Source organism: Zootoca vivipara, chromosome 7, assembly GCF_965207765.1.
Source record: "Zootoca vivipara chromosome 7, rZooViv2.hap1.1, whole genome shotgun sequence".
NCBI lineage: Eukaryota > Metazoa > Chordata > Lepidosauria > Squamata > Lacertidae > Zootoca > Zootoca vivipara.
Window position 1 is genome coordinate 70,363,248 of NC_142590.1, and position 13,939 is coordinate 70,377,186.

The 13,939-nt window shown below is 48.4% G+C and overlaps 1 protein-coding gene across 1 annotated transcript in view; it reads right to left on the reverse strand.

Moving 5' to 3' along the window:
- PTPRT (protein tyrosine phosphatase receptor type T) overlaps nt 1-13,939 on the reverse strand; it is a 582,983-nt gene that overhangs the window by 65,465 nt on the left and 503,579 nt on the right. The window contains exon 16 of the mRNA XM_088674576.1: nt 4,191-4,339. Coding sequence (XP_088530702.1) covers nt 4,191-4,339 — 149 coding nt within the window. The remainder of the gene's footprint in view (nt 1-4,190; nt 4,340-13,939) is intronic.

The window sequence follows — 13,939 nt, forward strand, 5'->3', positions numbered from 1 at the left end:
GTTTGATTGATATATATATGTGTATAATTTGAAATATTGAATGTGATATAATTGGTTTTAATTGGAAAATTAATAAAAATATTTTATATAAAAAAAAAACTACATAGTAAATCTTAGAACAAAGGCTAGATTTCCTATTGCTATTGCAGACACCGGGACAGTTTGAAGGGCTTGCTGTTCCCAGCTCAGAGGACTCAGATGACACAAGAAGTCTTGTTGGCTTTGTGTAAAAACTCTCTTAGCCTTTGCATCCCAAATCTAAGCAATTTCTTGTTTGAGTAGTCATACATTCTTGTGCCTTGCATCACCTCTCCATCCTTCCAGAACCTGACTCTCTTGGCCCATGCCTCCTGCCTCTGCCTATTCTGCACTTTTTTTATCTTCCCTGTAACCTAAGTATTGGCCTGATGTGGTCTATAGTGCCTGTACCTGGCTCTTCAAACTTGCCATTGTTTTAACCTGTGCCCACCCTGGAGCACACCATTTGTCTCTGATTCCAAGTAGCCCTGGGAGTTATGCAGACGATAGGAGATTCAGGAGGAAGACAAGATAAGATACCAAGAGATGCTTTGAATCTCCATGGAGAAATATATTCCTTGTTCTGCCAAGTCAAATCCAGAAGTTGGGTTTTCTTTGGAAGTCCTGAGCCAGGGCTAACATTGTGCTAGTAAATGAGCTGAAGAAGAACAGCTAAAATAAAGTAAACTATCACACACAGAGAGACACACCACCACCATTACACAAGACTCTGTTGTTCTCAAGGTTTGGGACGAGACTTCCAGGGTTTCCAGACGGAAACCTATCTTTTTCTAAAATCATCATCATTAATTATTGTTAATTGTTCAATTATTATTAAACAAAACAAAAGTGCCTCAATAAATACAGTTTCAGATTGCTAAGGCAAAGGGAAGTACTCAACTTCCTCATCTCATTAGTGCATGGATTTCCACTTGCACAATGGTACTTTCCTCTTCTTCTTGCCCTACACCCCTCCCCCCAATCTCCTAGGGAGGGTTGGCGGAAAACACAGAACAGATTTAGGGGATATGCAAGGGGAGAAGGGAGAAAAGGCCTAGTTGCACAAGCAGAAATTCTTGCACTGACAGGATGCTTACTTTACCACTACATTGGATATAATCCAAAATGATAGCACACTGTGCCATACAGACCTTAAAATGTTGAATTCTAATATATAAGAATGGGTTTGCCAGTGCTTTCAAAGCAACACAGCAGTGGCTTGTGAGAGTTTGTGTGTATATGGAAGCAGTAGTGTGTCCCCAGCAGAGATCATGGTGTGCTTATTTAGACAAGGATCAGGTAGGGTGAAGCAGCAAGGTTGGTGGAGTTCCAGGCTGGTGGCAGCAGCCACACCAGTATGCCCACATCTGCAGAGCCACCACCTCCAACTCTGGAGCTCCACAAGGTTTGCTACCCCTACATTGTCCCATCCCCACCCAAGTTCAGCCCCACCACAATTGGGAGGATGAAACCCCTTCATGAACCACCACTGTGCTGCTTTGCCCCCAAACTAACAAGAGTTTGGATTTGATATCCCACTTTATCACTACCCAAAGGAGTCTCAAAGCGGCTAACATTCTCCTTTCCCTTCCTCCCCCACAACAAACACTCTGTGAGGTGAGTGAGGCTGAGAGATTTCAGAGAAGTATGACTAGCCCAAGGTCACCCAGCAGCTGCATGTGGAGGAGCGGAGACGCGAACCCGGTTCACCAGATTACAAGACTACCGCTCTTAACCACTACACCACACTGGCAAGTAAACAAGGGTTTACTATTCTATACAAATAGAACAATCATGTCCTTTCTCTTGCTCTATACACAGTATAGTGAATGTACTCGACTGATTTTCATGGAAGAAATACGTCTTGCAGCTTTTTGCTGAGGCTTTCAGGATATGGAGGAAAGCTTCAGCTACTGCAGGAGTTAGGTATTCAACCTGAATTTCACAACTGGTGAACTTCAGTGTCAACTCTAATGATACTCATAAGGAACTTTTTTCTGCACTCATCATCTTTGCCCTTATTGTTCCCATCTAAGTTCCCAGTAGGCAATGCTAACTTTATAACTGCACATGACAGCATGGCTTTGAATGCAACATCAGATGTCATGCTAGCATAACACCTTCCCGTGGACTTCCTTAGGCAATGTCCTCTGTTTCAGAAGTGAATATTTCACGCCCTTTAGTTTCAAAGCAAAACTGGCTTCCAAACTGAGATTCCTGAAAAAGCAACCTGTGATAAAATCCTAAACTTTATCTTCCTTTTTCTTCTCTTACTCTCCAACAGCTGTCAACCTGGTTGTGTCCATGATGCAGAGTCCTCCTCTGGACCACTCCTGCCAGATCTGCTTTATGTACGACCTACTGCATGACATTCCATCAGTGTGGTGTCAGCGCAGCAGTGCCTCTGCGCAGGATGGATCATTAGTGTATCATTGTTCATTTGATACGGCACCTCACTCATCATGCTCATGGGATGCCAGGCTTCAGGAGATGTGCTCTGTGTAATGTACCTCACTGGATGCTACAGATACTTGTGGATAATTTTAGCTCCCTAGTCTGATCTTCCTTGTCATCTCTTTTATTCGTAGGGTACTGGGTAAAATCACAGCAGATTTGATACAGGGCTTTTTATATGACAGAGCAATTGCAGATTCAACACTCCACATAATCATTTTATGTTTCCTGGTTTTTAAGACATTGCAGTTACCCCTCAGTTACCAGAGTCCTATTCCTGACCACAAATGAGCACAAAAGCTGAGGCCATTTCTGCTTCTGTGGCCTTCCCTGGATATGCAAGGGATATAACCTGGGACCTTCTTCATGTAAAGCCAATTCTCTGCCACTGAGCTACAGCCCTTCCATTAACAGCTACTGAGGGTGGTTGCAGGTGGAAGTGGAATGTCTGTAGTTTCAATGGCTAATAAGATCCAGCAAATTAGACCCGAGGACCACAGGTGTCCACTAACACTGGCAGCATTTCTGGTTTCTAACTTTGCCTGTGAAGTTGCACTCTCTAACTAAAACAGCTTAGCATAGTTTTAGATAGTATTGATCAGGGGATCCCAAACTAAGGCCCAGGGGCCGGATGCGGCCCAATTGCCTTCTAAATCTGGCCTGCGGACGGTCCAGGAATCAGCATGTTTTTACATGAGTAGAATGTGTCCTTTTATTTAAAATGCATCTCTGGGTTATTTGTGGGGCCTGCCTGGTGTTTTTACATGAGTAGAATGTGTCCTTATATTTAAAATGCATATCTGGGTTATTTGTGGGGCATAGAAATTTGTTCATTCCCCCCCCCCAAAATATATATATATATATACTCTGGCCCCCCACAAGGTCTGAGGGACAGTGGATCGGCCCACTGCTGAAAAAGTTTGCTGACCCCTGGTATTGATTAATAACTGAGCCATGTGTTGTTTTGGAGAAAATAAAATAAAGCACAGAGGATTGTAACAAAACTGCAGTGCTCTGTTTTCTGTGTTTCCTCAGCTGTCCAGCAAGACATATCCTTCAATCTTAGAGGAAATTTAAATTCTACCAGCACCATCATCATCAGCTGCACTGTACTGATGTGATATTCCCTTCCAGTGCCAGGGCAGGGGGCAGTCAAACCACAGGCATGGGATATGGCAGGGCTCAGCAGCTGTGTAACAATGCTGGGTTGATCTGGACCTAGTCATGGAGGAATAGGTTGCTATGGACATGTAACAACTGACCTGGAACTGTTGTTCCTGCTCTGATGAACTGTGACAACTGTATGGTTGCTGTATGGCCACTAGGTCATGAAGAACCCCAGCTTCCAAATAATACTGGGGTTGGTTTGTCTGTTTGGGGGTTGCACAGCCATTTTTAAGAACCATGTGCAGTTTTTTCTACTCAAGTCAGAATTCAGTGAAATAGATATTTGCCTAAATTTCTCAGGTGCTAAAATGAAACATTTTAATACTTTTATTCAAGTGACACTGGAAAAAGCAGAGACCTGTAGCAAAAAAGAAACATCTCAGGAATGGAAATGGAGACATTTCAATCTCCCGGTTATTTTTATTACTGTTGTTTCCCTTACAGTAAGTTTCAAATCCTTAAGATTTTTGCTCCCATGGGATCCAATACTTTTAATTACCATAAAGCTTCCTGAATATTGGAGGTACCAATTGCAAACAAGTGAAACTTACTGAATCCATTAACATCTTGGCAGCTTGAAGAAAAGCCTTCTTCGTTATGAGCAGAACTGAGTTTCGTAGCAGTCTTGTCTGAAGAAGCAACAGGACCCATTTCTCTCTGACTGCTGCTCTGCGTCTCCTTTTGCTTCTTGGCTAGTTTCCTTCAGGGTGTTTTGAAGAGGGAAGAAATCATTGTTAGGGTTTTTGTTTTTGTTTTACCGTTTCTTAACTGATCAAATAGAAAGAAAACAAGCTAACAAAATAATACCTTAAAAGAGAGAAAAATATTTTTCTGGTTTTGAGCAACATGCAGGCCTTCTTGCAAATGTGAGGAAGCATCACAACTGCATCTCCATTGTAAGCATTAGCAATGGAGAGTGCATATGGAAACCAGCAATGGAGTGTCATGAGAACTGAGAGCAAACAAAAGTGGGGCCAAGGAAAAGAGAAAACGGCAGAATGGGATATTAACGGGGAAATACCAGGCAACTGCCTAAATCCAGCCTGGAATTTCCCAGTCATAAGTTTACACTAGATCAATACCTAAAAGTCCAGGGCCAAATCTACTTCCCTTGAGAAATGCCTTGTCTCTTCCCCATATACCAATCCAAAGTGGAAAGATGGTTGTCACCATGGGGCAATGTGTGGGGTTCTCAGGTTGGGGCTTTGTCCCTTTACCTTGTTTCCAAAGAAGCCTAACAGAAAAGAGCAGGTATCACACAGAAGGAAACACTCTTTAAGGTGTTGTTGACACAGTTGCTTAAACTGAGCTTTTGATTTCCCATACCTGAGTGTAAATGTAATGAAAAGCTACCACTCAATAGTTGTATTTACATATATTTTTTTAAAAAATGAATGTTTTTCTCCCTGATTCCTACAACATCAAGAGGAACAGTGACATTTTATATATATCCTGGGCTGAAAAACATTCTTGTTTGGGGTATTATTCACTTGTGAAACCCTCAATGTCATGGGTAGGGAACCATTTTCAGGATCAAAAGTGGCAACGCTCTGTGGGTCACATTTGACCTATACACCTGTTTTAGTCACCTGACATGATGGCATACTTCCCAAGTGCTCCGAAAAAGGGACATCCTGCTTTTTTGTGTGAGATCATGGCGGCCATTTTGGCTGCCCCCCCTCTCTCTTTCACGCCATGCTCTCTCACCCTGAGCAAAGCACTTGAGAGCATGACACAGGTCATGAGACTCACCCGGGAGCAGATCCTAGAAGACATACATCATGGTTTTGGCTTTGGAAAAGTTGGACGGTGTGATATGGCATCAGGTAGATTCAATCTCCCCAAAAGCAATAAGGTTTGTATTTGGCTCCAAATTGAAGCAGCACCAAGTACAAGTCCAGGATGCAACTGACAACACTTTCTAAAGTCCCCAATTGTCCCTTTGCAGTTGTGGTTTTAGGGGAGCTCCTGAGGAGAAATGATCCTGCCTAAGGCAGCAGGGCTTGCATTCCATGCCCAATTTAAACAGTCCAAAAATGCAAGCCAAGGAAATCAGAAGTCCACTCTCTAAGGCTCTTGGTTGTTCCCATAACAGCCTTGAAGTCCAAATGAGATTGGCTCATGGGCCTAATTTGGCCTGTGGGCCAGAGTTTCCTCACCACTGCTCTGTTTCCAGAGGCAATATCCATCTAAATATTAGATGCTGTGAGAGAAGGCAGCAAACAGCAGAAGAAGGTTTTTTCCTTCACACACTATTTGTGTGTGGACTTTTCCTGAAAGCTGGCCACTGTTGGAAACAGGATTATGGAGATGGACCCTTGGTCTAATACTGCAGGAGACTTATGTTCCACCTAGTAATTTCCTGTTTACCATTTCTAAACAGAAACATATACCACATTAGTTACAGAAGACACAGCCCACATTTAATATACACATCAGATTTGGTTGAAAATACTACTGATTAATTCCTACCTATCATTTTCAGGTGGTGAGCAATTCTGCTGAATTTGGTCCCATGTGGTGAGAATGATCCAGTATTAGTATGTACGAGGGCAGGGGAAGATAGTGGGTTGCTGGGGCCTCGAGGAGATCCTACCACTGCCATTTCCTTTCCTTCTCCAAGGTACCTTTCTTAAGATAGGAATAGGAAGCAGAGCTCATAGGATGTTTGGTGCTCCTTGCAAGCACTATGAGCAACTATGAGTCATAAGATCCCCAAATCCTGTATTTATTGTACCTTGTGAACCATCTGCATGTCAAAGATCTTCAGAAAATTATTCATGCCTCTGATGTCAATGAAACACACTGGACTCAAGTCTAGATACAGGCTTGAGAGCACCTAAATGATCACAACAAAGGAGCATTAGCAGCAGTGGTCTGACATAGGAAGGAGAACAAAATAAGCTTTTCTCACCTTCCTCTTTTTGACAACGGACATGCTGCTGATATGCTGCCATAGAGGGGAGAGCAAGAAGCCCTCCTTCCTCTTCATAGCTGACAGAACATCACTTCAAAGGTAAAGGGAATGGTTATTTGGGGTCCATGAGGTTGAGTGTGTGATAGGGAGGGGCTGTAAGAGAGTAGGCTAATGTACTTCTGAAAATGTACTTGGTCAGAAAAGAAGCAGTTATTTCTCTCTTTATTTTCCTAGTGAATTTGATGTGAATTAGAAGTTCTCCTCTTTAGTAAACACTAGGTCCCAAATCTTTCCTTGTGGAAATTCACTGAGAAGAAACTGCTCACCAGAGAAATGCCATCTTATGTTGGCTTTGCCACATTAAAACTGAATATGAGAAAAGAGACCAAGTAATATTATATGGAAAATGTTTGCAGGAAATTATCTTCGTCTTACACCAAGAAACATAAATAAAAGAAACATTTCAGCACACTGATCTCAAATGCTGAGATGTCATATTCACCTGTGGAGATATAACATCTCACCAGAATTACTAGTGTCTACCCTACCTCTATCCACCATAAACCATTTTGGGATGTGACTGCAATTCTTTGAATAAGGCTCATCATTTCACTTAGGCAGAGCAAAGCTACCCACTGAGACAGAATTGGTGTAAGAGCAACTGTATCCGACTTGTTTCTCACACTTTCCTAAAAGGGACTGCAGAAATATCCTAAAATAAGGCGCTAGGCCTGTAAGAAAGAGAAAAGTCACATTAAATTAACTACCCTTCTACAGGAGATGTGAGGGACAGGGGATATCGCGAAGTCCCTCCCCTCCTGAGTTCAAGCCAATCACCGAGCACAGGGGAAAGCAGAGAGAGTTCTGATTCCAGTGGGGAAGCAGGAAGTCGTGTCCGAGGCTCAGGCAAGGTAGAGGAGCCAGGGTCCCAGGTGGGACAGGAAGGGGCGAATAAGGGGGGGAGACCCATCCCCCCAACGCCAGAACTACGCAGAAAGAGGAGGGGAAAGAGGATGGGTCTGCCAAAGCTTTTGTGTTGGAGAAAGACGCGCCAAAAGCCATTAGGAGGTTCTGAAACCGACTGATCACATCACTCCGTGTAAATATCATGACTTCAGCACTGTAAATACGCAGCACCAATAAAAGAATAAAATGCAGAGCTGCGTAGCGTCGTTACTCTGAAGTAGTCCACTCCGGCCACTGTGACAGCAACCTCCTAATCCTTTTTGGGCTACTTTGGAGTTGCCGGGATGAGCGTGTCAGAGGCGGAGAGATGGCGGCAGATCGCGGAGCAAGCCCAGCAAGAACTGCAGCAGCTGTCGCTGCAGGCGCAGGGGGAATTGAAGGCAGCTAAAGAAGAGACTAAGAAGGTCCAGGACGACCGGCTACAACTTGCGGAACAGGTGAGAGCGCTACAGGAAAGAGAGCAGGAATTAAGGGCGGTGGCGGTAGACCTCCAAAACAAGCTGGATGCAGAGAAAAACAAGGCGGGAGGGGCACCCCAAGTCCAAGTGCTGCCAGGAAGGAGAGCCGGGACGCTAGTAAGCAAGTTCAATGGAGACCCGAGGGAATATCAGGGCTTTGAGACTGAGATTGTGTATGCTCTTGAGCTGCACCACGCTGAGTTCCCTGATGATGAGCACAGGGTAGCGTTTATTGTGGAGCACCTTACCGGGGCAGCCAGGGAGTGGCTAAGACCGTTAATCGCAACAAAGAATCCTTGCATGAAGAATGTCAAACTATTTCTAGAAGGTTTGAAAACGATGTATTCGTCTGATAGTCATATGGACCAGACTAAGGAGGAACTTCATAATTTACGCCAAGGAAATATGACAGTTCGCGCGTATTGGGCGAAATTCACCATGCTGGTGCACAGATTGGGGTGGGAACTAGAGTCACCCCCAATGCAAGCAGCGTTCTACTTGGGGTTGCATGAGGAGGTGAAGGATGAGCTCTCGAGAGGTCCAAAGCCCAGTAATATGGATCAGCTGAGCAAAGCGGCTCTGGCGGTGGGGGTGAGACAGGAATCCCGGTGGAGCGACAAGCAAGCAACGCGCGCAAAGCGGGCTTGGTTCCCACGGTCGCAGGAGAAGCCACTCCCCCAACAACCCTTTCAAGCCACGCCTGGGGCCAGTCAGGACCAGGAACCCATGCAGATTGATAGCGCGCGCGCGCGGGCTTTTCAAACCCCAGCTGCGCCAAGACGCAAGGAGGGAAGGGGTGGGAATTGCTTTCTCTGCAACTCCCCCCAGCATCTCGTCAGAGACTGCCCACATCGCAGGGAGTGGCAAGGAAAGGCGGGAACGGTTGTGCCCTCCCCCACTGACGCAGCACCACAGCAGGGAAACGGGAAAGCCTGGCTGCAGGAGACAAGGGGCAGCAGCCAGGCACAGTCAGCAGACATCAGCCCCAGCCCACCCACCCGCACAGAGAGGAGCAGAGCCAGCCCACCCCTCCCAGAGCAGGAGTGGTTCTAGAAGTGACGCTCACGCTCCCAAATGGCTATCCCCTGACGGTCCTCGCCCTAATTGACAGTGGTGCCTCAGCCAACTTCTTCTCGAGAAACTTTGCAGAAGAGCACCAGATCCAGCTTCTGCAGCTGGATTTTCCCCTGCACGTGGCAACCATTGACGGCAGAGAGCTGCTGGGAGGGGCCATCACTCATCAAACCCCCCCCCCATGAGAATGACGGTGGGAAGGCACTCAGAGACACTGGCATTCAACGTCACAACCATCTCAGACCCCCCCATCGTCTTGGGCATGAGCTGGCTGGCGCGCCACGACCCCTCCATCAGTTGGCACCAGAGATGCATCACTTTTGGATCGGACTTTTGCCTGGAACATTGCATGCAGCACCAACCAGGGGAGGGGCCTCCGATAGCCATGGTGGCCACCATGCACATCAAAGGGGGTGAGGCGATACCCAAGCCGTACTGGGACCTGCAGGAGGTCTTCAGCGAAGCGGAGTCCGACCACCTACCCCCACACAGGCCTTTTGACTGCCAAATCAACCTGGTGCCAGGGGCAACTATACCCCCAGCCAAGCTGTACGCCATGTCAGACCAGGAACTGGAGGATCTGCGCGCTTTCATCGACAAGAACCTCAAGCGGGGGTTCATCAGAGAAAGCAAGGCAGCAGGGGGCAGCCCGGTCTTCTGGGTGGACAAGAAAGACACGCAACAGCGCCGTCTTGTGGTGGATTTTAGACGGCTGAATTCAGTAACAGAGCCAGTGGCTTTCCCCATGCCCAGAGTGGATGATCTCCTGACAGCGGCACGCAGGGGCAAGATTTTCACCAAGCTAGACCTGAGGGGGGCGTACAACTTGATCAGGATCCGGGAAGGCGATGAATGGAAAACCACGATGTTCACGCCTCTGGGCTCTTTTGAATATCTGGTGATGCCCTTCGGGTTGCAAGGGGGCTCAGCATGCTTCCAGGCCTTCATGCACCACGTCCTGGGGTCCCTCCTCTTCAGGAAATGCTTGGTCTTCCTGGATGACATCCTTATCTATTCCGATGACCCAGGGCAGCATGTGAAAGATGTCAGGGAGGTGTTGCAGCGCCTGAAGGAGAACCACCTGTATGTGAAGCTGGAGAAGTGCAAGTTTCACACCAAGGAGGTGGACTTCCTGGGCTACAAGCTGTCAGACAAGGGGCTGGCGATGGACAAGGACAAGGTGCAGGCCATCCTGGACTGGCACAGCCCCAGGACGCGCAAAGATGCCCAACGCCTACTAGGCTTCGCCAACTTCTACAGGAAGTTCATCAAGAACTTCTCTCGCATTACGGCTCCCATCACTGACTGCCTGAGAGGCAAGCAGAAGTTCAGGTGGACACCAGAGGCGCAAGCAGCGTTTGAAAGCCTCAAGAGGGTGTTCGCCTCAGACCAGAACCTGTTCCACGTGGTTCAGGACGCGCCCCTACGCGTGGAGACAGATGCTTCTGATAAAGCTGTGGGCGCCATTTTGTTGCAACTGGATGCCAACAGAGAGTGGAGACCCTGTGCCTTCTTCTCCAGGAAGTTGACCCAGCCAGAGCGAAACTACACGGTGTTTGATCGGGAACTTCTTGCGATCCACGCTGCGTTCCAGCACTGGAGACACTTCCTGGTGGGCGCCAAGCACCCCATCCAGGTGTGCACAGACCACAAGAACCTGGAGTTCTGGAGAACTGCCAGGGTGCTCAACCAGCGGCAGATACGGTGGGCATAGTTCTTCTCGAACTTCAACTTCTCCATACACTACATCCCGGGAGAGCAGAATGTCAGGGCGGATGCCCTCTCCCGCAAGCCAGAGTACATGGAGGAGGAGGCGCCACCGGCACCCAGGCACATTTCCCCCCCGTCAGCATGGTCCTGCGGAGCAGCAGTGGTGAGCGAGGCGGAACTCACAGCACTGACGGCAGCGGATGAATTTGCCAACCGCATCTTCAGAGAACTGAGAAGGGGGGGGGAGCAGGCAAAAGACTTTGCAGAACGCAGGGGGCTGCTTTTCTACAAGGGTGCACTGTACCTGCCCACCACCCAGCTTAGACGTACGGTCCTCAAGCAGATGCACGACAACCCAACGGCGGGTCATTTTGGGAGGGACAAAACCGCTCACCTAGTCATGAGACACTTCTGGTGGCCAGGGGTGCGGGAGGATGTGAGGGATTATGTAAGGGGCTGTGACACCTGCCAGCGGGCAAAGGTGGTCAGAGCGCCACCAGCAGGTTTGCTGGAGCCCTTAGCCACACCGCACAGGCCGTGGGAAGTAGTGTCCATGGACTTCATCACAGACCTGCCGTCGTCCAGGGGCAAGACCGCAGTGTTGGTGGTGGTGGACCTCATGTCCAAAATGTGCCACTTTATACCGTGTGCCAGGGCGGTCTCTGCAGAAGAGACAGCCAAACTGTTTGTGGATCACGTATTCAGACTGCATGGATTACCTTTAAGGGTTATTTCGGATCGTGGCCGCCAATTTGTCTCCAGGTTCTGGCGGCGGCTCATGAACCTCCTGCAGGTGGAGGTCAGCTTGTCGACGGCTAGACACCCGCAGACCAATGGACAGGCGGAGAGGGTCAACGCCATTCTGCAGCAGTACCTGAGATGCTACGTCAGCCAGCGGCAAACGGACTGGGTGGATCGCCTGCCACTGGCAGAATTTGCCTACAACAATGCGGTGCACGTCTCCACAGGGGTGTCGCCCTTTAAGGCCAATTACGGGCGTGACCTCAGATCTTTCCCAGAGAGGGAGGGGGAGGAGGAGGAGGAGGGCCCACAGGCTGAGGATTGGGCAGAGGAACTGGAGACGGTGCACCAGCAGCTTAGAGAACACTTGGAGAGAGCCAAGGAAGCGTACAAGAAGGGGGCAGATCGCCACAGGCGACCGGGGGAGGTCATTAGGGTGGGGGACAAAGTTTGGTTGTCCTCGGAGGGCCTTCCCATCAGAGGGCGATGCAAAAAGCTGGCGCCCAGAAGGTTGGGCCCCTTCACGGTCACGCAACAGGTCAACCCGGTGGCATACAGGCTGGCACTGCCAGAGGACATGAGGGTGCACCCTGTGTTTCATAGATCGCTGCTGTCGCCGTACAGGGAAAGCAGCAGGCTCCGAGACAGCGAACAAACCCCTGAGGGAGGGGGGGAGAGGGAAGGCAGGGAGCAACTCAATGAGGCCACGGCCATCCTGGATTCAAGGTGGGGGGTGGGGGGACTGGAGTACCTCATGGCATGGGAGGATGCTCCACTGTCCCAGAATGAATGGGTCCCAGCCACTCAGATACAGGAGGAATTCCTGGTAGAAGAATTTCACGCCCTCTTTCCCCATAGACCCAAGCCCTGGCACATGGAAAGGGAGGGGGAGGGGGAGGGAGCACGGGAGAGCAGTTCACCATGGCGCTGGGAAGCGGAGTTTGAGGAACCAGAGGATGAGGTATGGGTGTCACCGAGATCCACCCAGTCAGAGGAAGGAGCAGATTGGCAGAACATTTTTACCCCCACCAGCTCTGACGCCACGGACTTTTGGGGATTCCAAACCTCCCAGGCGGAAGGGGGGGGCGTGCAGGACTGGGGGGAGGTGTTCACACCAACGGGCTCGGAAAGCACTGAGTTCTTAGGCTTCCAGTCGTCACCGACACCTGGGGGGGACCTGGGGAGGGGTGAAGGAGAGCTTGGGAGGGGGGTGGATGTGAGGGACAGGGGATATCGCGAAGTCCCTCCCCTCCTGAGTTCAAGCCAATCACCGAGCACAGGGGAAAGCAGAGAGAGTTCCGATTCCAGTGGGGAAGCAGGAAGTCGTGTCCGAGGCTCAGGCAAGGTAGAGGAGCCAGGGTCCCAGGTGGGACAGGAAGGGGCGAATAAGGGGGGGAGACCCATCCCCCCAACGCCAGAACTACGCAGAAAGAGGAGGGGAAAGAGGATGGGTCTGCCAAAGCTTTTGTGTTGGAGAAAGACGCGCCAAAAGCCATTAGGAGGTTCTGAAACCGACTGATCACATCACTCCGTGTAAATATCATGACTTCAGCACTGTAAATACGCAGCACCAATAAAAGAATAAAATGCAGAGCTGCGTAGCGTCGTTACTCTGAAGTAGTCCACTCCGGCCACTGTGACAGGAGATTTGTCTGTGGAGTGTAAATATCAGAACTGATTAAGTGTGACAGCAAAACCTTTGGAATAATAAACAACAAATCCACTGTCAGCTCTAAAATTGCTCTCCTCGCCCCCACCCCAAATCTACCCACTCCACCCCAAACCTACCCAACAATGGGAGATCCCATTGTTTTCCTCTGGCTACCAGCTGTATGAAAATGGAGAAGAGTGGTCAACGAGGGTTCTGTTGACATTTGGCTGTTCAAGTTTTCATTCGTATCTGAAGGTGGTGGGCGGAGGGGACTCTTTCAGAATGAATATTTGACATTCTATAAACCAGCAGCCTGGAAAGAGACCACACAAATCCTCTGCACCAGCAAAGAAGTTTGTTCACATGGCCTCCATTGATAAGAAAACAAAACAAACAAATATAAGGAAAGAAAGGAAGATTACTGTAAGTAGGGACTTTAGTCTTATTTTCTTTGTTATTGAAATCTGAATAATGCAATTAAATTATGTTAAGAGTTTGCAGTTTCCCACAAACTAAGTTGATTTGCTCAGAATCAATGATGAGCCTAAATCATGCCTCCATCTTTAAGGAAAAATTAATTGGATCCTTGCATAGAAAATCTCTCTTTTCAATTATTTATCAACCATGCTTATTTAATACTGCAGTCAGCCAAGTAAGGCTTGCTGAAAAGCCATGGTTGCACATATACCTAGAAAGAATTCCCCAAGCTGATTGGGTACCCTACAGATTGGCTTTGGGTTGCAACTCCCACCAGCCCTCAGCCAGCATGGGTAGCAGTTAGGG